General features: G+C 37.1%; 1 protein-coding gene across 5 annotated transcripts; it reads right to left on the bottom strand.

Moving 5' to 3' along the window:
• Window positions 1-1,378: 1,378 nt before the first annotated feature.
• LOC143181534 (protein RUFY3) lies at window positions 1,379-27,864 on the bottom strand. Of its 5 annotated transcripts, none has more exons than XM_076381978.1 (12): window positions 27,685-27,864; window positions 23,979-24,157; window positions 23,793-23,902; window positions 22,341-22,548; window positions 22,096-22,259; window positions 21,854-22,016; window positions 21,660-21,776; window positions 21,427-21,567; window positions 18,468-18,565; window positions 14,970-15,186; window positions 13,084-13,341; window positions 1,379-2,244 (listed from the first exon to the last, which is right to left on the bottom strand). In XM_076381978.1, exons 1-12 carry the CDS (start codon window positions 27,692-27,694, stop codon window positions 2,104-2,106), a joined length of 1,806 nt encoding a protein of 601 aa, XP_076238093.1. In that variant the 5' UTR covers window positions 27,695-27,864; the 3' UTR covers window positions 1,379-2,103. The 5 variants fall into 5 exon arrangements, 4 of the variants coding, with proteins under 4 accessions (XP_076238093.1, XP_076238091.1, XP_076238092.1 ...); XM_076381976.1 differs by lacking the exon at window positions 27,685-27,864 and adding an exon at window positions 25,555-26,622; XM_076381977.1 differs by lacking the exon at window positions 27,685-27,864 and adding an exon at window positions 25,684-26,622.

Below are 27,864 nucleotides of genomic sequence, written 5' to 3'. Positions count from 1 at the left end.
TAGAGAGAGCGTGTATACGCCTGAAGAACGGATTTACGTTCGGCAGGTAGATCGCACATTATGGTCACCGTTTTCTATGAATACGGTTCCTGGGTGCCTGGAATCACGAGTTCACTCCTTCAAACGAGTCATTCTATGATGCTCCCTGGTGAGGTATTTCATAATTAACTAGTTTCTGCTCTATTATCCCCGCGTTACTAGTTGTATACGATTGCTTGAGCTACTCTGAGCTAAATTTTACGCGAAAACTCATTGAGGATTATTATTCTTTTGACACGAACCAACGTGGCGTAACATACTTAACAAGCTTCCTGATATTTTTCACCGCATATGACAGGTCTGGCCCTTTAGAAGCTTTATGATCTTAACTATGACTAGCTTTGAAGGAGCCCAATAAATATTCCCTAAAGCATGTTTAAGGTTAACAGTAGCCTCTTAAGCTTTCCGTATGATCACGAAAGCATGCTTTTAACATGATGCCTGGTTGAACGAAATATGTTTTAATAAATTGAATGCACAAGGTATTGAGAAAAGGTACTGTGAGCTAGACTAGTGTGTTAAATTTTCTTTTTAACGCTCTATAGATCTGTGCAATATGTATTCTCGTAAGAACTTAATCACCCTTAATGTGGTTCGATAAAGTTCCTTAACACGAGACTGTAATGGTACTTAAAGTGTATGAGCATGTAGCACGTATGGACATTAGTTGGCAGGTGTGATAAATGAATCACCAAACATTATAGGTGATGTTATAATATGGGAAAGTTTCGTACTATAGCATTTATTAAGATATCCAAGAACCTACGTAGGTGATCTAGTATCGCGAATAACATTTGCTAGAAGAACCTAGGGATCTAATCTCTGGATGTGCTATCCTTTGTCCAATGTGTGTATTATACTATTTTTACGATTTTTTAATAATGTTGAATACTTCTCGCAAACACCTGGAAAATACTAAAAACTATGTTATACTAGTTAATAAAGTTTTAGTAAAGAAACTCTTAGAAACCTTTGCAGTCGTATAGAATTATCTCTCATAAGATACCTCACTGCTGTGTGCCTCAAGCTACTAAAATTTTTAATCTGTAATACTAATAGTATCATACACATTATCAGCAATGCTTGTGTCAATCTTTATTATCAATTAGCATAAATACACTACAGTTTTGTGAATAAAAACTTCAAGTTAACTTTATAAAATGAAACTGTTAGGTTAGATTATTGACAAAGTTAGATCACTTTCTTCTTAAAACATATAATTTTACTGATTCATATTAAATTTTTGATTCACAAATTAATTCAGATATCCATTTTTCCTTGTATACCTTCAACTCCAATCATACACAAAGGGGATAGAAATCACTGACAACAAACAAAATACAAAACCAGCCTTTTATTTGCATAAAATCTTCCCGGTACTACAGAATCTTTCAAAAATATTATTATACAGGCACGCATTCAACAAACTACAGCATAAGCATAACTGCAGTCTCGAGATTTCGCAACTCCAATTCAAGGGCGGATTTACATATGAATATAAAGTGTTCATACCCCATTAGCATCGTGACTCGCTAACTTAAACAATTAAAGTTCCCAGGGAAAAGGAAACTAAAAAATTCTACAAACTCAATAAACGCAATAACATCTATCTTTTGATTGTTCCATAACTCGCCACAATCGCGACGACAGAAAATTATACAAAAATTGTGCTTCGAAACAGAGAAAGTGGATTGCTTTCAGCGTTGGACCATCCATCAAGACTCGAGGTATCTTATCGCAAAGGGCGTTTGTCCCTCCGATTCATGGACAGAAAAATCGGCGTAAATCGTGCGAACGTCACGATGGCATTTCGAGAAAGAGATTCGAAGTAAGGCGTCAATTCTTTTTCCCAACAACAGCATACGTCGAACTGAAAATTACCAGTCTCGAATATGTCCGCTCATAGAACACGATGTATGTATTTGTGTCGGTATGAACGCTCGGACGATCAGATCCTTTCTTCGCTTTTCCAAACCCATTTACCCTCCCCCTATTCCTTTTTCTAGGTTACTCGCTCGCTAACATCCAAGAGGAACGCTCCGTGTTGTCCGACTGATCAAGGAGTTAGCGTGGAGATGAGTATCGGCCAACCAGGAATACATAACACTCGTCGCAGACACGAACGGGCTTCGCCGAATTGGTCAGTGCTGTGGTGTTGTCGCTGCAAGCGTTACAAAAGATCTTGCCGCAGTTTCGACAGTGGTGCTGGAACAGAAACGATTGTAGAATATCAGTGCCAAGTTCCTAGAAAAATGTGGGAATTGGTACAATGTAGTTGGAACGCTGGGACGTAGGTCATTTGATTTGCCAGCTTTTTCGAAACGCAAACGACAATTCTTGCGTTTGTTTAGTTTTTCCAATTGCTGTCACAATAACCTAATTCTAATATTAACACTAAATAATAATTTAAATAACAATTTACAGGAATAGGTGATTCTCCATGAATAGGGGACTCCACGCAAGGACTCTGTGACATGAGGCCAACAAGCAGAGACTCTGCGAAATAGGGGCTATAAGGAAAGGCTACATGAAACAGAGTCTACAGGCAAAGACTGGATGAAACGAGGTCTACAAGTTAGGACTTGATGAAATGGGCTCTGCGAGCAAGGACTCCAGACACAAAAGGCGCTTTGACTAACTGTTTAATGCACAAATACATTGAACCCATCTGTATACGCAGTAATATCTTATAACATAATGTGAAATAATGTGAACACATTAAAACGATATTGAATTGAAACGATACTTTATTGGTCGTTCAATCAGTTTTAAACAAAAATACGATATGAATTTTGCATTTGTTTCGTAAAAAATAAGTAACCTTCTTTGTCGTTTAAAATCTGATACTAACTTTAGCTTTCCACTCACTGTTGAATTCATATGTAGCAAATCTGATCATTCACAGCAGATAAAAATAACAAAGTAAAATTAATAGTATGAATCAATCAGTATGCATTGATCAATTCTTTCCATTTTCACGACTCTCAATTCATATCGAAATATTTTCATACATATTACGAAGCATTATTCTATTAAATCGAGTGAGTTCGAACACACGTTACAGCAAATGAAAACTCCAAAAACTGTCAATTCCTATTATTACCGATGATTTCGTGTTGACGGCGTGTTCAATTTCATCGCGGGATCAAAAATGATCATTTCACAACTGTCCACCTTCAAACGCAATAAACCTTTCAATCAAACTGATATATCGTGTCACCATCGATTCCACTTTCCCTTGATATCCTGCGATCGCAATATGTTTTCTCGATCTGTCATCGACACAAAATTTAAAATCTGGTTGATGCAGAGTCCCAGTTGCTAACAATAAGAAGCCTTTGCTACGCGATTAGCGATCGGGAGTTACGTTCGTGACGCTGACAAGTTGAAAAAAGTCTTCCGTTCGCACCTGAAGTTAGCACGCGCACAACAGTCCAGCTTTTTGCTCTCACCACTTGCGAACCCATTGTCCTTCCGTCAACTTCAGATGAGAGTGCTTTTAATATTCCCTTTCTCGCGACCAGACTTTAAGTCTACGGTCGCTGGTCACCCTTGAAGTGTCTTAAGATGTTCTTCAGCAGAAGGACTGGGGTCGAATACCAATTTCAGTTTGAGGAAAAGGCAACCAGGTGTTCAGAAATTATTCTTGTAAAACTGGCGATATTTGGAATCTATCAGTGATTAATTTAAGACAGTTAGACTGGTTACAGTATTGTCGCCTTATAAGCTTTTTGTTATATTCATTATATCTTGAAATTATTTAGAACAAACGAAGTTTAATTGCTATAGTTCTCACTTACAGTCTTAGTTTATAGGTTAGTTTTAGAAACATGTTCCTACTTTTAAAGTCTCCAGTGAGCCTTGAGTCTATAGCAGGGATTCCTTTATTGGGTATACTGGAAGAAATTTCATTGGGTGTATTGGAAGGTGGGGGAAGAAATTACGCATGTTCTATTGACATAAGTCTAGACCCTAGACAGGGGCCAGCTTTTAGCAACAGAATACAATAGGACATCCGTCGTTACTCCATTCAACACCTCCCAATTTCCCCCACTATAGCCAAAGAGGGAATTCGTGCAATTCTGATCCATAGTGATGAAGTACTGTATTTTGGCAATACTGTCTCTAGTGGCAGCATTCTCAGAGATATAAAACTTACTCAAATAGTGAATCCTGGGCCAACAGGGTAAAATAATAGCATGACTGAATGAGTGGGTCATTGGTCTCGAATCTGTTAAAGTTATTCTGATGAGATAATGCCTTTATTTATCGTCAAATTCCATGTTCGTATTTCGTATAGTTAAAAAACAATTGAATTCAGAGTGATACAAGAATCGAATTGATGAACTAGAATATTTTTTAATTACAGAGACGTTGACATTCTATTTCCATTACAATATTCACACCGAAATTACTGGAAGTTGAGACACCTAATCATTGGCTACCAATCACGAGCGCTTGGTAAACTAATTGATTAATAACAGTGGTAGAAGTGTGTGTGAACTGATGTTCAACTGGTAAATCCCATCATTATTCATGATCAATTAAAATTATATATTAGATAAATTGAACGGAGATATTTAGGTAGAAAATTATGGTCACACGTCAATGTCCTTTGATGATATTAAACTCCACTTACACTGATGTCAATATTATAATGAGAAGGTTTAATTGATGAGCTTACAGCAAAGATCTGATTTCTGAAGACAAATTTGGTTACAAATGAGTAAATCACTTTAATCATGCTAAGTTATTTAAGGGTTGGCCTTCTTTTATTATTGCTAAGGATTGACTTTCATGCTGCTCAAATTTTAAAACATCTTTTTTTTAATAAATATAAAGGATAAACAAAAAACTAAATTATGTAATAAATTATGTAATAAAGTATTATCACTGAATACCTTAAATAAGTGAATTCGTTTATTTTACTATAATCAGTGAAGTATTCTAAGAATAAATTTTTAAGAAATTTCTGTGCATTAGTTATCCGTAACTACAATTAGCCCGGTTTCTGCATCTGGCACTTCTTTGTTTTCGAATGCTTTGCAGCGAACATTTAAAAGAATGTGACAATAAAAAATAGATGCTCGCATTTTCAATTCTTCTACAGATGCACCTTAAGTGAAAGAAATTAAGTTGTGAAGATATCGGACATTTGATTAATTTAACTTCGAAATATTAATTAAATTCTGTGACACAGGAACTGCATTCTCAAGAAAGAACCTTTTCTTAAATGTTTTAATTAAATAATTTCTTTATCAAAGAAATGGTTGTAAAATGAAATTTTAAGTAAAAAGTAATACTCAGGGGTTCTGTTTGAGACTATTACGTACAAAATTTAGGACACACATTTTCTAGCATTGGAAGCTGAAATTCTACTGTGCTTGAACTTAATTCAAGATATGCTAATTATTAACATAGTCTATAGCAAATATTACATAAAAAATAATTACTCTATGTCATTTTAAAGTCTGTAGCTGATTTGCCAAAATTCAGCTATAAACACTAAAACGACGCAAAACTATGTTCCTAGTACCCAGCTATGAACTTTTAGAAATTTTAGCTAAGGCTCCAAGAACTGTCAGTTATCAATGTATTAATAAAAGCTCTCAAATAAACTTCTATATAAAATTATTACTTTTCACTGTCAGTCACATATTTGATAAACCACCACTGACCCTTGCGTGACCATAATGAACCATTCCACTAGTTGGCCTTAGAAACGTATTTCTCTCTGACAAATTCACTTGTGAAACATATGCTTACACTGAAGGAACATGTTACCCAACAATAATTAAAGAAAAATATTTAAAAAAAATATTAAAGAAAATCATTTAACCATCGAGTAACTGACTCTCACGAAGAAAGAACAAACAGGAAGCAAACGAACATGATTGAGAACTCAAGAAGTCCTTCGAACAATAAGAAACACTCAGAGGGGTTTGCCAATCTTAAGAATAAGCGGGAGTAAAGGGAGAAGTAGAACGAGGGAACTTTATGGTGTCTATATGTGACAAATTCACTTGTGAAACATATGCTTATACTGAAGGAACATGTTACCCAACAATAATTAAAGAAAAATATTTAAAAAAAATATTAAAGAAAATCATTTAACCATCGAGTAACTGACTCTCACGAAGAAAGAACAAACAGGAAGCAAACGAACATGATTGAGAACTCAAGGAGTCCTTCGAACAATAAGAAACACTCAGAGGGGTTTGCCAATCTTAAGAATAAGCGGGAGTAAAGGGAGAAGTAGAACGAGGGAACTTTATGGTGTCTATACGTTCTGCCCACACCCTCCACCCATCAGGCTTTCCGCTATCCACGATTTCTCCATTACTCGGTGGTCTTTATTTTCAAGCCATTACCGTCGGTCTATTATAATAATGCGGAATCCGTCGTCTGAAAAGGAAAAAAGAGACGAGGCACGGCCCAGGATCTAGCGCGACCACCACACTAAATTTTACATCTAAATTAAATCCTCCTGAATAGGATGGCGGACCTTCATCCATTGGAGGATAGTTACCAGTTATTACCAGGGAGGTAAGAGCCCGAATAATATCATCCCGATAACCGATTTCCTTGGGAAGTTAATTATTGAACCGTCCCATCAACATGACTTACGACCCAAACGCGGTGGATCGGTGACTGGGACACCGCAGCCTGCCCAGTTCACTTTATCTTCGCAGGAATGGATACTACTTATAGATACTTTTCAGGTGCAATAAATCAGGCTGACGATCGAGTTCAAGAGATACGGTCGACCGAGTGATCGACTCTGGATGAACCGAAGAATTCGAGCTCGGGCATACTCGACGTGGTTGGGTAGTGTGCTAGGAATAGATACCTGAGTAAATCAGGTCCTGCGACAGTTTCTGGAAGAAATGAAAGCTGCATTTTTGATGATACGAAAGTTTGCAATCCCAACGTAATAGTGGATCCGACAGAATTATTAGGGACGCTTGCTCAGAATAGTATCGGGTCTTTCTATGAGTGAGAAGCTAGCTGGGACACAGCCTGGTCGTGAAGTCTGCGGGGATATTGAAGCTAATATATTTTGGATGCTGGAGCGAGGGGTTCGACGTTTCTTATGTGAGGCAAGGACTCCAGACCTCATTCAGGGATGTATGAATATCTCAGCAATGATTTGATGGCTCCTTAGTCGTAAATCCTACGTAGCTTCTTTGGTCAAGAGGTGCTACTATATTCACTGTTTAATAAAATCTTGTACAGTGAAATAGTGGATTTAAAAATAGAGTTATTGCTATTCAATTTTAGGTATAGGTGTTTAATAGCTTTTGAGATATTTAATATTTCATCGTATAAGAGACAGCAGCAGGTTTGACCTGGAGATACCATAAAGCATCAGGACACTCAAAGAGATAATAAAGCAGACAATGGATGACAGTTTCTAAGATTTTGTATTTTGGTCAATGAAACCAAGTCCAAATCCCCCTGATTTTAATCATATCTATTTATTACTTGTACATTCCCTCTTCTGATCTCAATATCACCTCCACAGCTAAAACTATCTACCGAAAGACACTAATTGAAAGTTAACTGATATAGTGAGGTCACAATATTTATACTGCCTCCTTTTAACATTTGTTATGTAAAATATCAATAAACTGAAAATCTGTGAATTTTCTGTTTAGTATTATTAATCATTCTTGATAAGGGAATGACAGTGATTCTACCACATGCCACCATACCAGACAACTGCTAAAAGCCTAACCACGAGGTAAAAGCCATGAGACTGGCATCGAAATTGAATAACAGTTTCTAATAGCTTAATCCAACTGAATGGTTTCTATGGACTCACAACCAGTGAGTTCTTAATGTGTTCAATCGCGTAGATTTGCGCTTTTATTACAGGCTGGAACGTGTGATCTTCACCCATTACGTCCAATCTCCCGTGCTGTGATCAGAATGAAGCGAAGGATAGGTACCAGTCTACATTGCAAAAACATGGCAAATTAGAAAACAACCCTTTCGGTTGTTTCGCCTTCGTGCCACGAACGAAATCCCGGTTATTTTGCCTATGATCGCGTGAACGGACGAACCATTCGTTTTTTCTTAGGCCTTAGGCAAACGTTAGCCTAATTGAACGTGTCTCATTACCAGTAAACTGTTTCTCCCGTGAAATGAGGATTTGTGTATTTGGGAAAAGAAGTTAATATTACGATAATAATTATTATGAAATAGAGAAATATGAGCTTTTATATGAAACAGGAACAATGTTGAATTTTTCGTCATGAAATTGTGAAGTACTTCTTCGTTATAAGTTCGTCGCTGTATCTGTATTTATGGAAGTTATTTTTTCATTCTTTTTAATCTAATTGATCTCTTTTTTATCGAATTCATCTAGACCAATGTTAAACTTTCTGTTTTGTCATCAAACTACAGTATGTTTTCGTTATAAGATCAACTTTATTTCTTTATCTATGGGAATTATTTTTTCATTCGTTTTAATCTAACCTTTGATAAGATAGAAATGAGTTAATAATGCACAGTCCTCTATTTTTTTTAACTCGTTGTTTGTAACCAGCAACGAACTTATAACGAGTACATCCTGTTATTAAAATTTCATGTTGTTATTGTATCATGAAATGTTATTAAAATTTCATTTCTTGAGGTGGTAAAGATTTATGTACTATTTATATGCCTCCAAATACAGATGGTTTATCGTATGACTGCAATTTTCTCTGAAAAACTTTGATACAAACTTAGAATGGAGATTATTGATATCAAATTTCATTTAGAGAAAAGAACTTTAAGAACGCGTAAACTATCCTGCTCGCTTTAACAACTCTCTCCTAATATATAATAGAATTGTTTAATAAATACCTACTTAATTCATAATTTTCTAATTTATTTTTAATTACAAAACCAAGATAAATAATTCAATACTAACATTCCTTATCCAATAGTATCTATTATTATTCAAATATTTTAAGCCACTGAATGTGTTGCTAAAAATATAAAAGGAACAAAATAAATCTTGAAAAACGTGGAAGTTCCCATTTTGAAAAATTTAACTCATCTTCTAGGAAAAATATCCGTATCAGGTGGAAATTATAGTTGCCAGATTTTATACCAGCCATAACGCTAACGCTATCGAACGTAATTATCGAAAATCCGTTGAAAGCCGCTCCTCGCGATATCGTTTTCTGCTGCAATCGATGTGTAAGACGTTCGATATGTTTCACTTATTAACATCTGCGCGCAAATCGATGTTGCCTGTTTTCAACGTTATGAAGCTATTTCGCCATTGCAAATGATAGCAGTCCCTTATCCTAATTTGCAATTTGCAATTTGCAATTTGCAATATGCAATATGCACACTATGTACGCCAATCATACTTTCGAATTTAATTATTGCGCCATCAATTGAAGTCGTTAATATGATTGGACACAGATGTAATATGTAATTTCGAGGACTTTGAGCAAATGATTTGCACAGAGAAGGAAAAAAAAGTAATTATTGATTTTTTACCTCATAATTAATGAAAACTCTCGGTAAGTGGTTGTAAAAACGGAGCCATTTTCGCAATGAGATTTTTGAACCGCAAGGACGCAATTAACAGGGAATTAATTGCAAACAGAATATGTATTTTTAGCATATAAATTAATCGAATAGGATCGAATTAGATAACACAGCAATCAAAGCTGAAAGGATTTCGGGAAAATCACTTATTCATATTAAAACGACGGAGAAAGTTAATATTGATTCACTTGGTTAATAATGAATTAAGGTGTAGCTGAATGCTATTTAGTCATGAGATAATTAACTGAACACTCAACGAAATTAAGAATAAATGTGAACACTGTATCTGACATTTTTTGAATATTGCAATTTCTCATAAATGCATAAAAATTCAATCTAAATGTCAGGAGACATTCTGGCCATACAACTAGGATGAGATTCCATAACTCTCAATCAGAAAGTGGCTATGATATCCACTGCCCTTTTAATCTTTGCCAGGAAGTTCGAGCTGGCAATAGTATCGCTAGATATGCAAAGTTGCACAGATTATACTAATTTTATTATTCTTGGCTTTAGTCTAACTTTGTATTTTCGAATGACCTCCTAAATCCACCACCTGTAGGTCAAACCGTTTGTATAGGCTACTATGCGTACATCTAATCCAGGAACCTGCGAGTAACTCATTGCAGTGTCTATTCCAAGCCTGGAACTATATTTAACATCCTTCCCAATGATCCAGAAATTACCTCGCAACTAGACAACAAACACTCCCAGCGTACAACAATTCCACGCTAATACCACTTTCACACGAAGGAGCAAATTTACCACGTTAACGCCGCCAGCCACGACAACTACTAGATTGTCCAGGGTTATTGTTTTGCATGGCTTTGCATGTGTAAGTACGTAGGTCCGCGTTTTCGCTTCAGTTTTTCCAGGAACATGCTTTCGAGTAGATTGGCGGCAATGTAGACCACTTGCCCACTAGCATGATCCCATGCACATGTATACCCATAGCTAGCCTATTCTATATTAAACAGTATGGTAATACTCGAACGCCGCGAAAAATGACTAACAAGAGTATCCCAGGGACTGGCTTGTTATTATGCAATAACTTACCACACTGTTCCTCAAGCACATCCCTTCGTAATGCCCCGTGTCTTCCTCGGACCTCCGGTAGCGTCGAAAAAAAGGAGAACCCGAGGTCTAAATGTGTTTTATGGGCCGAGCAACGTCTCTATCACGACACCCGTTGAATATGCATGTTCAACGTGCATGCATTCCATATAAAAGTAGATATATGTATAGATAGTACACATGAATTGCCCGATGGTGCCGCGTAGGTGAGAAACTTTTGGAAGGAGCAATAAACGATTTTGGTAGACCATGTAGACGTAAAGTTGGTTTACTGGGACTTTATGTCTCATGGACAGAAAGACGTGCTAGCTACAAAATAGTAAATAGCATTCCTAACTTTATGTCACGAAAATCTCCAATTCGTTATTTTGGACGTATAGATATACTGTACTGGTTCAACAAACCATCTCTGAGACACGCTGAAATATGTAGGAGAGTGAAAAGCTCAAATGGAACCTTAAGCAGAATCTGCTGCCTGTGGCTTACAACAGTGAGGACTTGAGACATGTGTCTATATTATATACGTATACTGGTAATCGAGAAATTGTATGTTCTCGCAGATTTAAGGAACCCTGATTCAGTGGTAACTTACCGAAGCTAATAACAATCCCAAATGCACTATCCGTGAGCATTATAAGTACATACCTAAATATGTGTACTATAATATCTAGGATAATACAATAATTGTATGCACAGCTGTTCTCTATTCACTTCAAAATTACATATACTTAAGTCACCTATAGTAGCTATCCACTAGGTACAGGAGTCATTAGACGACAGCTAGTGTATTGCTCAGAGAATCGAGGTAATTGGTAAAACTATTCTAATAAAATGACTGAAAATTAGGTAAAAAGAGGCCCAAGAAAATATTAAATTCAGAACATCACAAAAAGCCTGAGTTATAAAAATTATGTACCATCTTGCTGCTTTGCTGCTGGGTATGGTTCAGGTCTGGATTGTCGTCATCAAAAGGCGTTTATCACACTGTTAGAGCTGTTTCTGAACACTAATCAAACTTGTTACATCGCTACTTGCAAACTCTTGCTTCACAGCCAGGTTGAATAAAGCAACAAACTAAATGAACTAATTTTTTTTCCTTCACATTTACGAAGACAAAGGCTAGCAATCCCATTAACGTAGCCTCAAGACGCTTCAGTAAATCGTGTCTATCGTGCACGTCTACGAAATTTCGATAAAGTCCTGCAATGCATAAATTTTCTCGCGGGATATATCCGTATGACGAATGCACGAATATACTCTCTGCGCTGCCTTGCCTTATCGATGCACGCAACTACGCCCCGAAACGATCTGATTTGGCTGAATACTTTAAGTGCTTATATCGTGCCTCACTGTGATTCAACTTGAAAAAAAAGGGAACCTTTGCAACTTTTCTTGCTCGCAGTCCAATTAACACATGATCCCTTCGATAGCTTGCAAAGCCATCGTTTTGTTCCCCGACACGTTGGAGCAAGTAGACTATATGTGTAGTATACTGTACAACTTCAGAATTATGGGATATTTACGTGCAGAGTGAATGTAGCAGGAAAGCACAAGGTCCTACACCCTACCAAACGAGTTAATGCTTATTAGAGACCACTGTACAGGTAGCCATCACCAGCAGTCAACAGTAGGATAAATTAACCCTCATCCAAAACGAAACATTGAGGTGGGTTTGGAGAACTTCACTTGACTTTCTGGTTGCAAGGAATTTTATTCCAGGCTGAATTTTAAATCCTCAATTGAGGACCTAGGCCCACATTTACGTGCACAGATGGCTACTAAAAGCAATCCATCACAGGAATCCAACGTTGTCACGGAACAAAGTACACAATAAAAAAAGGAAACACCAAACTTGGCCACTTAATAATCAAGACATGCAACAAAAAATCCAAAAAATAAGAGTACACAAGATGAAGTAGATAGGATATATCACAAGATCCCTGGCGTGTGGTAAGATCTAATCAACGATTTGCCCAAAGATCTTTTCAATTACCCCGACATTCGCTGAGAAGGGAACAAACGAGGAGCCTACTTGTAATGGGAAGGCCTAACAGCGATACAGGGCTAGCCGCTAATAACAGAACTGTCGTGCATCAAAGCTCCCACTGATGCACGCGATTCCAATCTCCCGGAGTTAGGTGGGTAGGGTCGAGGCAGAGGCGTATCTTGAGCCCGTGATAAAACCTCTTGCCGCCGTCAGCATCGTTCACTTCGTGCTAGCTGAGCTTCTGGCCGATTCGAACAGCTGACCGAGAGGAGAAATCTGGACCGTGGAACCAGTAATTTTCAGAGTGGCAAGGATAATTGAACGATTAAGCGCCCCGCGCTACGTTCTAGCGCAAGCTCATGCGCTGGGTGAAGGGGCGAGCCGGAATCACGGGGATGGTGGAAGGCGTGGGGGCAATTAAAAAGTTTGATTACCTTACGACGAGTGAGGTTGAACTCACGGTTGCAGCCCTTGCAATGGGTAACCAGTCGATCATTCGCCCAGGTCGTCGCACCCTCCTGCTGCTGTTGCTGCTGCTGTTGTTGCTGCTGAGCGTTGTCAGCGGCCTCACGTAATTCGACTGCCGCCAATTTGGCCACGCTCAATTGTCCTCCAAGTTCCTCCAGAGTTCGTTCCTGCTCGGTGCAGATCTCCTTCAGCGCGTAATGCTCCTCCTGTAGCGTCAAGTATTTCTGAAACACGAATCAACCTGGAATTACACACTCGATACCTGGAGAGGAACGAGCGTACTTCGTAGCTAAGTTCTTGCCGAGAAATTTCTTCGGTGAGGATCGCCAGACGACGAATCGAGGCGCATCGACAATTAGCAAGAAGATTCGATTGTTCCAGTCGCTAAAGTTTGGAAGATTGATAAAGTTTCAAGCCGGGGAGAGGGAAGTCCCTTTAAGGGCAGTCAATTACTCGTGATATTGAAACACGAGACGCTTGTTGTAAAAAGATATTATCTTTCACACGTTAGAGGGTTGAAATATAAGACTTGTTATAATTAAGCGTGTTGTAATGATATCTATAAGAGGGTTTTAAAGTAATGAGTAGATTTAACCCTAAATAACATACATAATATCTGAGCTAAGGTGTTAGAAGGTAGCAACCAATCTCTGTCTTGTTACTGTTTATTATAGTTCTTTTCTTCTCTTCTAGAAAGAGAATTCTGTAGATCAGGGTTTCTCAACCTTTTTTGGCTTGTAGCTCTCTTTAAAACATCGACCACCTCTATAACCCCCTTTTCCTATCCTCATTTTTTTTCTTGTCTCCCTCTTCCTCCTCTATAAGTCATGTGGCTACCGTTGAAAAACTCTGCTCAACAGATTAAATCTATTTCTGTGAGTAGCTCTATTTAACTCTAATACATATCTTAAATGTTTTTTTATTTTTACATTTATCAAAAAGAAAAATAAATGATATAAAATAAAAACTTTAAGGCTTCCTCAACTAACTATTCGATTATCTAAAAAAAAGTATAAATAAGTACGTCTTAACTTCCGACAACTCTCTTCAAACTATTTTAGAAATTAAGAAACCAATCTGAAACTTTAAGTACTCATGTATTATTTCATGTAAAAACATGCAATGAAACCTCTTCTTGTTTTCTGAGAGTTCAATAATAAGAAAGAAAAAGAGTTTCCATGACTACTTTTAACAAATTTCAAAAAAGAGAGTAACATCTTAAACCACCCTGTGTACTGGTAGTAATAATATTAATAGTAAACGATTTTATTGTAGAATATGACAAAAGAGATAGTATCTATATTAAAAAAGCGAAGTGCAGTCAAGTTGTCCCAGAATCTAACCTCAAAACCTAAGTCACAGTCTCAGACTCTATTCTTTAAATTTTGCAACTACTTGCATTTACATTTTAACACCTAGAATATCTACGCAGCAGTATGAATTTCTTAACGATCCTTCAAAATTAACTCAAATAATATAACTAACCAGTAACACGTACGAGCTTGGCTGGCTACGTAGTAGCTATATGACATTCATAATAGTCACGATTATGTGCACCACGATTATAGTATAATCGATATACATACTGTGAATATGGAAGTAATTCGCCAAATCTCCAAAAATTAATAATATACTCAATTCCACATAAAAAAAAGTTAAAGTATTTCCTGCTTAGGAACGTTTGTGGATTCAGTGATTAAATACGAAGGAGTACTCCACTGTCTAAGGTCAGCAAACTTTCCCCCATCCCCGTTTTAATTAAAATGCCATTCCAAAGTCTGATCACTTACTCCCAGACCAACTTGCACGTAATCACAATAGGGCAAAGGTGAGAGACCGATGTGGAACGTACCTCGGACACCCGCCGCAACTGATCAATCTCCTGATGTAATTGAGAGATCTTCTCCGCGTTGGAAATCGATGCTGCTTGCAAGGAGGTCCTCCATTCACGTTCGAGTTGCAATTCCCTCTCAACTCCGTGAGCCCTAGCCTCCCTTTCGGCTGCTTCAGCCCCCAAAATCCTCACTCTCTCCTCGGCACCAGTTCGCACGCCGTCCATTTCCTTGCACCTGATTAAGTCAAACCGCTGGTACTTAACTGTTGGACAAAGGACCTTCTCTTCGCGCTTCATAGAAAATAATTGGGAAACGCGGACTTTCCCCTATGACTAGAACCATGTGCTTGAATCGATCGTGTAAAAAATAAAAAATTATGAAATGTTCGCTTTGGAGGTTTAACCCTTTGACTGTGGAAGTTGGAACACTTTGCAGTGGGATTTATAAAACTCTATTATGTTCTCTTTTTAACATGTTAGAGGGCACTTGTAGACTTTCTATGAGCAATGTTAATAGTCAAACTACTTATAGGCGTCAATGGCAATCAAAGGGTTAATTGGAAATGGCATCCAAATTAAATTCAATGTCTATGAGTGATAATGACTGATTTTAAGGAAAATGAAATGCATGAAAGAGGTTCCTGGAAGCTAGATAAGATTTTTTTCAAAATATAAACAAAATTAGTTTGATACATGGAACTTAATTATTTGTTAAGTTCTTTTTTAATTTATTAGTGAAGAATGGGTTACCAATGTATAGTAAAGAAATCAACAATTTTTTAAGGTAGCGTATTTAAGCCACTGTCTTGCGATCATTTGACAACTATTCATTTATTATTGAAATAATTATAAGAATTTTGTGGTTGTGTAATTTCTTGCCATATGTGCCATTTAAGAAGGATAAAGGGAATGGTAAACAATTACTATATTTTTAGTGATTCGAACATTGACTAAAGGAAATTTATTTTATAATTTGAATGGTTTTAATAACTGACAGAGTTATCTGTTCAAACAAAATTCGTTTCAGTACCATTCTATAGTTTCGCTATTTGAGCCTGCAGAAATATTAAACTCGGTGGCGGAAGGAAGTTGCGAAAACAGAAATCTGTTACTTAAGACCGAAATCTCGTGAAAAGTTTTTATACTATTATTCATGACTAAATATCGTTATCTAACCAAAGAAACAGACAGTACGTTTTTTCATTGGCACTATATTCTTTAATCCTTGAGCAAATTCAACAAGATCGTAAATCTTCACTGTCCTTTATTTATTTTTTTCCGAATTCATTCATCCGATTATTGATGCAGCAAAAACAATTTAACTTACCTTAAACTTTATTAAAAATACGATAGTTTATAAAAGCAAAAAATTTAGATAAAAATTAATTAAAAAATTGACAGAAAATTAATGAAAAATGAAGGTAATAAAGAAACGAAATAACAAATGTACGTTGTTGATCATAGCCATATTCCTCTATGTTATGCAAACTGTAGAATATAGAATACGTTTGAAGCTGGATTCACACATGTGAAACGCGTGATAGAAAATATTAGGTTAATTGGAACATTTTGTGAGATTTTGAATAACAAATCAGTACAAAACAAAGAATTGAAGTGTAGATACAAATTTAAATGCAACACATAACAAAAAATAACATAAAACCACGTTCTCGCATATTTCTAGAATATCTGATGCAAAATATAATTAAATCCTCCAGTGTTTGTTTATTATTACTTTTATTTTCAATAGATCTTTGGTTATAATGTTTTTAAACTAACGGTACTACAGCTTAAAGGCTATCTCTTAAACTACACTCCTACATAACTTTTAGCCGTGCCAAGTTTAAAAATCAACCTTCATCAATATTCTAACCTATACATGTTAATAATGACAAACTAATTTTGATTCATCAAAATCAAACGAACTTTTATTTATTTGTAAATACTTTATCTGATACAAGTTTCTTCGTTAAATTTGTGTTTTCATGTTTTCTTAGAATTTTCATTAAAATTTTAAACATATTAATCTACAAAACAAATGAACACAGCCAAAAGAACACAGAATTAAAATTCTTTAAATTTCTTTCATAACAACATTAAACAAGTGAGAACAGAGCTTTAGGTCAAATCAATGATCTGAGGGTAATCAAATGCGAATGGTTTTCTGTCATAGATTTATTTTCGCTGCATTGGTACAAGCACACGTAGTGTTTCGGTGCATTATAACGACCACTGCCCGATGCTTATACATAATTATATTTAAAGACAGTATGGCACATATATTGTGTGAGTGCCTTCCTGAACATGAACGATTATAACGGCTTTACAAATATGTAAAAACAAATTGCAGAGCAAAGTGAGACCAACAGACGCAGAGTCTGAAGAGACATGACGATGAAAAATGATCGCAAGTCAGTTTCTGAAATACAATTTACCCCTAATTGACCATATATCGCATGTTATTGATTGACATACAGTTAATGTCGAAGAAAAAGAAATGTACAGTTCACGTATGAGCAAGGCAATCGGTTTCGAAAGCTATCTCTAATGTCCTGCGCTCGACACCATCGACGTGTCATTTTAGCAATTCGTTATTCGAGGTATAAATCTACCAATTATTGCGGGAGAAACATGAATATCCCTCTAACATTAATATTCATACGTAGACGTAATTTTATTGATAACGGAAATAGCCGTTGAGTGAAGGTTTGCCAACATCTCCGTTTAATGATAGATCAACCTATCGCTAATGCGTGTCTCGACTAATTCTACGCTAAGTACCGTCGCGTTCACGATGCCTAAGTAAAAAATAAATCACCTCTAATTACAGCCGTCTCACGCGATCTCTCGATAGAACGTCGAATAGACAGCTGATAGAAAATTTCTTATCACAACGATAATATTTGTACGTAAATGCTAGAACATTTAACGCGGATATTTTGATAAATTAATGTCCATTTTTGCCCTTTTCTATGCTATCTCTTTGGGAAGGAACAACTTATGATAGAAGGCGTGGTGAGATCAAAGTGATGAGATTCTGTGAAAGTAAACACAGCTGGAAGCCGAAAACACTTTCTTTTCAAACCTTGCTGCTTTGTGAGGAATTTTTATACGGATGGTAGTTTATATTCTCTTTTTAACTTTTTTTTTTTAAATAGCAGTTTGCATTTGCATCAGCAATTATAATTTTTGAATCAGTGCTCGAAATAAAATTTTGTTGATAATCACACGCAAAATAGCAAAGTTTCAATGAAAACAGAACTCTTGGGACACTGAAGTGTTATAGGCTAGGGTAATTTTGAAGCTGCATGTGGATAGTCTCTGTTATAAAATGAAAACCTTACAAGCTACAAGTCGACAGATAGTTTGGAAAAGCAAGATGAACTGTACAGAACTATAAAGACGTAAATATTTGTCGATTAATAAAGTAGCAACCGCTCGAAAAATTAACCTAAAACTGACGACTCAGCCGTGCTTATTAAATAACTAACACTAATGAAAGACAAATAAACATACTTCTCATCCATTTTTTGGATGGTTTCAGTCATTGATAGCGTCTTAGCCTCCAATTTAGTGATCAGTTCTGTCTTATGCTTAAGTGACCCTTCGCACTCCTGAAATAAATTCTTTTTCAGTACAAAGGCGAAAAATAGTCCGTTTCACGATTATGGATACCCCTGAAATCGCATAATGCTTAATGAGTGTAATTTACACGTATCGTGTGAAATAGTCTTTCAAAAAAAGTTGAAATATAGTGGGATCGTATCGTGATACTGTAGTCCCTCGTTAATTGCACAGAAACAAAAATAAGTAAAATACCAAATTCTGTACTTCTTATCACATCTTCCTGGAAATAGTACTACTAAATAGTTGACGCTTTCCCGATGAAAATGATATCAAACACGATACAAATCGGACAATTTTTAACAAAATATAACCTTCACTCGCTATAATCTCACCGATTCTTAATCACTATTAAGCGAAATTACGATTCAAATTTTTATCATAAAAGGTAACATCGAAAGAGAATAACATACTAATTTCAAAATCTAATGTGATAGTAACAAGATTATATAGAGAAAATAGTGTAATCAATTTTTTATGTACTATCGTTAAAAATAGTCCAAATTATACCATTTTTATTATCACTTTCATCTGAAACCATAAAACGTAAACTAAGTTCGCCTACTTTCCTCATTAACTGAAACTTAATGGGATAGCTGTAAAATTAATCGGAAAGCATGCAGTACGGATTCCTAACCTCTTGGAACGTGATTATAAATTCGAATCCACTTGGTGAGTGTTCAGGAAGTATACTGATCATCCGTCAACCAGCATTATTCTTTCCCGCGATTATCATAAACGCATCAGCTGATTATCAGTAGATATAAACAAATCTATTTGCTCTTATAACATGGCAATATTCAATGATAAATTATGCAACGGGGAAAGACTGTCGACGGCATGACAGGATAACTAATATTTATCAAAGCACATCGTTAATCCCACAATGTACTTACAAGTACCTGAGACACTCTATATACAGAATCGTCAACGCAATCGAAGCTGAATAGAAGGTAAAACAGGTAACAATTTAGCTTCAAGAGCAACAATATTACAGTAAAAATCGCTATTGACATTATTGTCTTCAATAGTTTTGTATGTACGTGTAATAGCAATTTCGTTAACAACGCGGTAACGGAGTGCAGCTAATGGTATAGAGTGTCTCAATCAAAACAGACCTTGACAGACACTTGATTAGAACCTTACTGATGCATGAAGTTTTCAATAATTAATCGTCGAATAGTTCGACTAATTTTTTCATTAATTTCCTAGGCGGTTCAGGCATACGAGGTCCTGCTCTGTAAGAGATCTAAGTGATAATTTGACATAGTTGTTTAGTGTCAGGTGTACGTGTCAATGCTTCTGAAAGGTCCAACAACATTAGTACTGCAGAATCCTCATTTCCTTTCAAACTGTCTCCCACTTTCTTAGGCTCCTTTCTCAGTACTTCAGGTACAAAATGATTTGTACCAAGTATACCTATTTGCACACATAATTATTCTTCCTAATCTCAAACTACACAAGAACTATTTCAGTATAAAAGATTTGATAAATACTCTACTCAAACTTAGAAAGTAACAACAGAACCCTACGACTATTTTAAGAAATACGAAACAATTGAAATACTGTATGCTACAAATTATATGCACAATTATCAACTAATGCTACATGCAAATCTCTATATACACAGAGGCTTGCGAAGTTGTCATTGGACGTTTCAGAAACGAGTTGAATATGAAGAAACTGTTATTTCTCATACTCGTTCTTAGTAGTCAAGATATTAAACGAAGCTTTAAGGTGTATAGTATAAAAACCATTCCCAAAAGGCGAACTTTTTTATGCGTTCGATTGCTCCTGTGTCGTGGGAACTTCCACAGGGACCTCGCCATTGCATTTACTCTGCTCCGAGCTATCATCAGACTTATCCGAGTTCTTATTATTGAGGTCTTGCTCCTGGCTGTCAGCTTTCTCCTCTTTCTTATTACTAGGAGACTCATTAGAGGGTTGCTGCTGTTTGCTATTATTGGATTGTTGGTTAACAGGGGTTGGTTGTTGATTGTTAGCGGATTTATCTTGGCTATTAGTCGACTGCTGATCAGTTGAGGTACCATCCTCTGCTGACGGATAACCTCGAGGCGAAGTGGGGCTGGTCTTATTGAGTATCGATTTAGAGACACTACTTGGTGTAGGGGGGCTACGAATGATTTCCTTCATATGGTTGTATTTCTCGAGGTTGTGCAGGATCTTCCCGATCTGGTTAGTCTTCGCGTGAAGGCGGCTCACCATTTCGCCTTTCTGCGTTAATTCGTGCTCACACTCCTATAATGGAAATATCTCCAGAAACAGGGAATTCGAAAGCCTACCGAGTCCCCTGGTGTCAGAGGAGATCGCTAAAGGCTAAACATTTTCTAGGTTTGCTAAAAATCTGAAAAGCTGTTTGAAATTAAAAGGAATTGGACAACCGATATGCTGTGGAATAGTTCGCTTCAAGTGCAATGATAAAGAGACATGAATTAATGTGCAACGTGAATACTTTGACTGCAACTGAGGTATGCCTGGTAATCGAACATTAAATTATGTCATAGAAAATCAGATTTAACGTACTTGTACCCTCTAAATGTTGAAATTTAAATTCCAAACGTGCACTATATAAAGAAATTCTATGGTGTACAGTATTTTCTCGCTATAAAACTATCACTATCTGTTTATTGTAATTTTGCCCGTCACTAAACCAACAGGAATTGTCAATAGGACTTGAATTTGCTGAATCTCGATATTCATAAGAAATTGCGAAATGATAGCGCATGAAGACTGTCCAATGACATTATTCTCAGGATTAAATAATAATGGGCCTAGACTACGAAGCATACCACGTTATGATTAATATACTATAAGGAGCACAAGTGGTCACCTGTAATTTTTTGTACATTTCCAAGTTAATCAGTTTGATTTCATCAAGTTGTCTCCGCAGTGATATGATCGTGTCTTGTTTTTCATGAATATCTTTCTCCAGCAGCTTCATGGCAACCTCCATTTCCGATTTCATACTAATCTGCTCGAAGAAAATTCATTTGTCAAATCTTTTGTGCAAGTTTGTTAAAACACGTACAACCAAGGTCTGATACATCAAAAATGGTCAGACACCTGTAATTCTAACTCCTTCTCTAAGTCTTGCCGTGTTTTCTTCTCAGATTCTAATCTACTCCTCAACTCCTCGATCTCCGCTGTCGTTTCAGTGATTTTGATAGGAGCCTTTCCATTCTAGAATCCGAAATACGTTCCCCTTTGATAATCATCGATCATCCAAGAACACCAAAACACTTTCAAAAAACCTGTACCTCGTTCGTATCTTTGACTTCAATACCCAACTCTTTCTTTAACTGCCTGTTTTCCTCGTGAAGCGACAATATATTATTCTTAGCTATAGCCAAGTCTTCCTTCATCAGAGCATTCGTCGTTGTCAGAGATTCCACCTTGGCTTGAAGATTTGTCACAGTTGCGCTGAAATCGTTGCAAAATACAGATTCCCTGTCGTTGAATCGTTCGAACTTGGAAACCAGTATAAAAACACAATGATTACTTTAAATGCCGATTCAGTTCCTCGATGTAGTTCTTTTGATCGAGAACCGTGGTCATGTTGTCGTTCTCGACCTCGTCATCTGGTGACTCGCCAGGTATGTGATTACTGTTGCGCAGGTACAGCGAAAAGTCGATCACTCCCTGCTGGCAATCGAGGTCCTCTTCCTGTTGCAAGAGTCGCAATTAGTTTCTCCGTGTTACGCATAACCATCACGTGTACTGGGTGCAAGGGAACGCATGACTGACCTTCACGCAGAAGTTGCAATCGATCACGTTTAAGCCGACCAACAAGCCCATTATCACGATTGCCTCCTCGCTCATCATCAAAGCATCTGGCTCGAAATACTCGGACAATATGTCTTCCTTGTGATCGATCAGGACTTTCAAGTAGTCCGCTAACTTTTTCTGCATCAACGCCATACGTAGCCACGCTCGCGCCCTACCCATAGCAGTCCTGAAAATGGCAACGCGGCTAACGGACTGTATAACTTTGCACTGAAGTGAATCTCATGACAAAGATTTCCCTTGGAACATGTTATGGATACAAACACATTAAGGCCACGCATTGTGCTACCATCGAAAGAATGCTTCACCCATTTTGAGCTAATTTTTAGAATTACTCGCTTAAAGATTGTTTGTTGTAGGAATTAACTGATGGACTTCTCTCGATATGTTTTAGAAAGATTTTTAGACATAAGAGTCTTAGACATGGGCAACAAACTGATGCTGGAAGGAAATGATGATCATAGACAAAGTTATTTACCAATGAAACCTTAAGGCACTGTAAAATTCATCAATACTAGATTGAATCAATCGCATTTTATATTTAATGAATCTGTTGAATTTATTTTGAGAAAAACAGCTCATCAATGTATTTAGAAAATGTCAATTCCCAGAACATGAATACTATCAAACTGTGAAAAAAATTTATCGCAGTTATCAATGCATAAGCTATCCTCTAAGCATTACTGTTCTTTAGTCTTATACACCTTATTTGGAAAAAGTTAAAACGAAACAATTGAATCTTGGTGGGACAGTAGTCTATGGGATCATTCCCAGTTGAAATATACAATACATTACGTCATCGTTGGTCAGTCAGCTCGGGGTCTCAAGATTGTCAGTTCTCGTCCTGAGGATAAGTCTCAGGCTTTAGAGAATCTCATCATAATCCATGAAAAATTTGAAGACAATAGCCAATTAAAAAATAAATTCGATCTTAAAAATAGAAAATAATAGGATCCAATAAAAGTAGGAAATCTAGTGATTAAACTCAATGTTCAAATGAGTCAATAGCATTCTCCCTGTGATATATAAAGATTTTTTTGTGCAATTTTAGAATTTAGTCCACCACACAAATATATCAATCGTATGTCCAATTATGAAAGACCTTAACTATGTTTCCATCCAAATAAAAGCAAGATTTGTTACTTATAGAGGAACAATTAGATCCCTTTTAAACAAGACATATGACAATTATGAGGTTATCTATTGGAAAATATCTGCGTTTCATCAGAAGTGCTAACGTCTGACCAAACGCTACCACGTGACTTGTCATTGTCTCATCTAAAAACCATCTATTGCAAGACGAATTGCAGATTTCCAAAGTCTGAAATCTAAATGACAGTCGAATTCAAGCAGCATGATTAAAATTTAACTTTTGTATGGGTCTGAATAGGTAGAAATAAAATTAGATTATACCTAACAGTAGGTAGGTCACGAATACTGGACGTAATGTCCTGTGCCTCGGGACAATATTTCTCAACGAGTTGGAGTATGTCCCAGAGTTCCTTCTTAGGTCCAAGCAGACCCTAAAAACGGAGGCAGTTAGTGCCATTCTTCTATATTCAGAGAAATATATTCCGGTGTTTCGAAGGTGTTATTTACCTTCTTTGGTCGTAAACCATGCCTAAGCACGTGTTCAAGAACGATGAAGAAATGTTGCAAAGGCATATGATCGGAATCGAGCATTCGACCATATTTCAAGGATGTTTCGATCAGTTCCTTCACAATCAGTTTCGAGATATTAACAAGATTACTCCTTTCGATGATCACTGGATCTCGTGCTGTAAAAACAACAGGTTGTTGTCCGAATTTGAAGAACAAGATTAAATTGTTTTAAGTAAAATCATCGTTTTGATTCTTGTTTGTTTTTTGTGATTTTCTTATTTAAAAACTTGTTACAAAGTATGTCAGTCTTGGCAATAATATGGGGGTGATACTTGCGAATGCGAATATCGATGAAGCGCAACGTAAAATCATTAAACTGTAAAGCTGCGCCAATCTGAAGACAAGACGATTCAAAACGAAAATGCGATAGATACATTTGACTACTTAATTGTACGCAGAGAACTTTTAGAGAAATGCATCAATCCAGAGATTGCAATGAAACTTTAGGTACCCAACGTTAAACAGACACAGAAGTTTACTTATGTATCTTTATGAAAAAATAATCTTACTTTGTCAACTATCATTAAATAAAACGTATTTAATTAATTTATTAATTTAAACACTAATTGATTAAAAATAGATACATATATGACCCGTAGGATCTCCCATAAGTATTAGGTTATCCCATTAACACATATTAAAAATCTACAGGTGATAAGTGTTTGAGAAATATAAGAAAAAAACACTGTTACTCCATTTTTGGATCAAATATGGAGTAAGAGGAGTAGTTAGAAAATTGAATTAAAGTGTCATTAAAGTATCTGAAAAAAATTAGTAAGTAGCAGTCAATAGATTTTTCTCTGTAAACAGTCAAATTCAACAATTTTTTAATTAAACTGTAACAGTTATACTATTGTTACAAACTGAAGACAATAAATTAGTCATAGCCAAGCTACAAATGCACAATCGAAACTAAAGTAGCACTATACAGAAAGCTTTAGAGGACTGTAGGAAGCAATAGCTATTGTGAATTGTTAGTTCCCATTTAAATAATAATTCAGACTAATGTTATTACGAGAAATCAAGCTATTTAAAATCAACATTGAACGAAAAAGTCTCTGACCACGCAACTAGAAAAATAATCCCTCTCTCTTGCAATCTCTAAGAAACAAATAACAATACTTCACAAAAGGTATCCTAACATGGACCTAAAAAATGATCCTAATGATGTTAGCAACAGTACAAAAGAGTCCCAAAAACAATGTTGTCTATTTCCACCACTCAGGAGATGACCTAACACAATCATGTCTTCAAACAACACAAAACCAACCACAATACTGATAACGTTGGTACCCATTTCTTCACAGACTCAATTTACATCCAGTTGCCTTGACCGACAGTAAACTAAACACAGCGAGAACTGAAACGTGAATTCAATGCCAATACAATCATAGATCAAAGATACATTGAAGATGCCGCGGTTAGGTCAGTGCGAAGCTTCAGCCCACGTCCCAAAAAAGATGGCCCAGGAGGGTGAAGTGAAGCGAGTAGTGCAAGAACATCAAGTACAGACACAAGCTGGAGACGTGCTGCAATGGCGGTGGACTTGACGGCATGATATCGCGAAGCTCTCGCTGCTCGGGAAGCTGTTGCTGACGGTGCTTGTGGTGGTGATGGTGATGATGGTGAGGATGATTAGTACCACTGAGAGCGAGCGGCGGCGATGGCGACCGCTGCATCGAGTCTTGCAGTGAGAACTCGACATCCTGAAGCTCTTTCAGGCACAGCCACTCGCCGTCTACCGATACCCGGAAGTTGCACAGGTATATGGTGTCCTGGGCACCAGCCATGTCTTCCTCGAGCATGACCCCGCCGTTATGCACACCGCCGTGCTCGCCCGGAGGCCTGAGCTTCAGACCGCTTTGGGGTTCTTGCCGCATAGAAGACCGTTCGTAGCGATTAGATCCCTTCAGTGGACTCCCAATCCGGACTTCCCCTCACAAATCACCGAATATCCCTTTGCTATCGATCACTTGAGCCTTTTACCGCCGTAACGCGGCGATGTTGACTAAGAAACACACTAGTCAACAGAGCAGGTGGATTTCTTTGAAAAAGAATAAGTGGTTCTTCAGGATTCCACTGTGGTCTTCAAGTGAAGGGTATTACCCTGTTCTGAGTACTTCCTTCCTTCAGCGTATATAGCACGTATCCTTTATATCTGTCTCGTTTTTAATGAGTTCAATCAGCTGATGTAATGCTACGTTGCGTCAATGATATGACCATCATAGATTGAATTGTTGCTCCCGTTTTGTTGGACGTTCACTGGGAATTGATCTAAACAGTGCACTCGAGATGATCCCTTCCAGTGATGCTGTCGTCACGAAGTTTGTTCGATGTAGTTGAGATAGTAACTCGAATGCGTAGAAACTTAAATATAGACACTGCAGTAGAAGCGATGAAAAGAAATATCAGCTTAAGCGGAAAAAACGACTGTTGCCATTTGGCTGTTGGCTACATCGTAATATTAGCGTTGCACTGGTCGAACTTTTATTAACAAATCATTACAGAGATTTATACACTGTCGGAGATAGTAACGTGCTTCGTGTCTCGAACGTGCACCAAAAATTTCATGACGAATATGGCGAGCTCACCGGCGAAAAGTAATATTGATTCTCCCGCCGACCTTACCTCCACCTACGATAATCAATATACATGGTCGAGGCAGGGACTATTAAGTGCTGCCACCTGTCCATGATGCAGCAACATCGATAACGTAGAGAGTGACAAAATATATTGTAGTAAGTCACAAATACATTATAGACTTGACTGGATGTTATATATGTTTAGTATGATTTTACGTCAATTAGGATTAAAATTAGATGGTAGTTAATATTTATTCTTTTCCAGTTGAATTTGTCCGATACACAGTGAATTATAAATTAATCAGAAATACCTGATCCTGAGGTACTTATGTTAGACATCGAACAGTACTTTCTTGTTATAAGCTCAGTGATCAGGTATTATACATATGTAGTAAATGGACCATAATTCTTTAGATTTCTGACAAAATAGGTGTACATTATAGACACATGAATAAGCTTGTTATTGACCTCGAGCTGCGATCTTATAGCGAAGAGTTATTGCGTATGCTCTTCATTATCCCACAATCTTGATGCACTTTCACCTTACATCGTAACTTCAAAATTGTAATTAAAGTAACTAAACTGTACATCATAACAGGCTTATCAAAATACACGACACCTAAGAACTCAAGTCTATCTTTACCTATTGTACTTTCATCTACGTGAAACCCTAGAACTAGGTTCCCTTCAGTAAGCAACTACCAAGGTATCAGGCGATTTAGAAACAATTACAGAATGAGCAAGCTAAACATGCGTAGGCAATTAAATCACCAATAGTCGTAATCGTTCACCTGTGCTCTACGGTCAGCTGAAGCCATAGTACACCGTAACGGTGATCCCTCATGACAGAGGTAAACAACCCGTATCTGTCCTCGTCGTGGATCCCACGTAATATTTCCATCAACGATCACGTAACCACGCGTGGTTTAATGAGAGAAAAAGGATCACGTGCGCGCAATCGGGTGTATAAACACGCTAACGGAGCGCAACGGCGCAGGGAGCGTTCGAATCTCGCGCCAAAACCGACCGAGAGGCATGCACCTATCGCGCTATGTACTTACGTCTCGGCATCCACCAGGCGTCCAGCTTTCTAGGCCTCGAAACGACCAGATCTGGCCATTTGTCCTCCCTGATCGAGTAAGTTGACGGCGATCGCGATACAGTTTTCTCGTTCTCCTCAGACACTGAACTACCTGTCAACGATTTCTCGGACGGAGATATTGGCAAACCTTCGCTACTCA

Source organism: Calliopsis andreniformis, chromosome 7 (genome assembly GCF_051401765.1).
Source record: "Calliopsis andreniformis isolate RMS-2024a chromosome 7, iyCalAndr_principal, whole genome shotgun sequence".
Lineage (NCBI taxonomy): Eukaryota > Metazoa > Arthropoda > Insecta > Hymenoptera > Andrenidae > Calliopsis > Calliopsis andreniformis.
The sequence above is the reverse complement of the archived record's forward strand: the minus strand, read 5'-3'. Positions and strand labels throughout refer to the sequence as shown.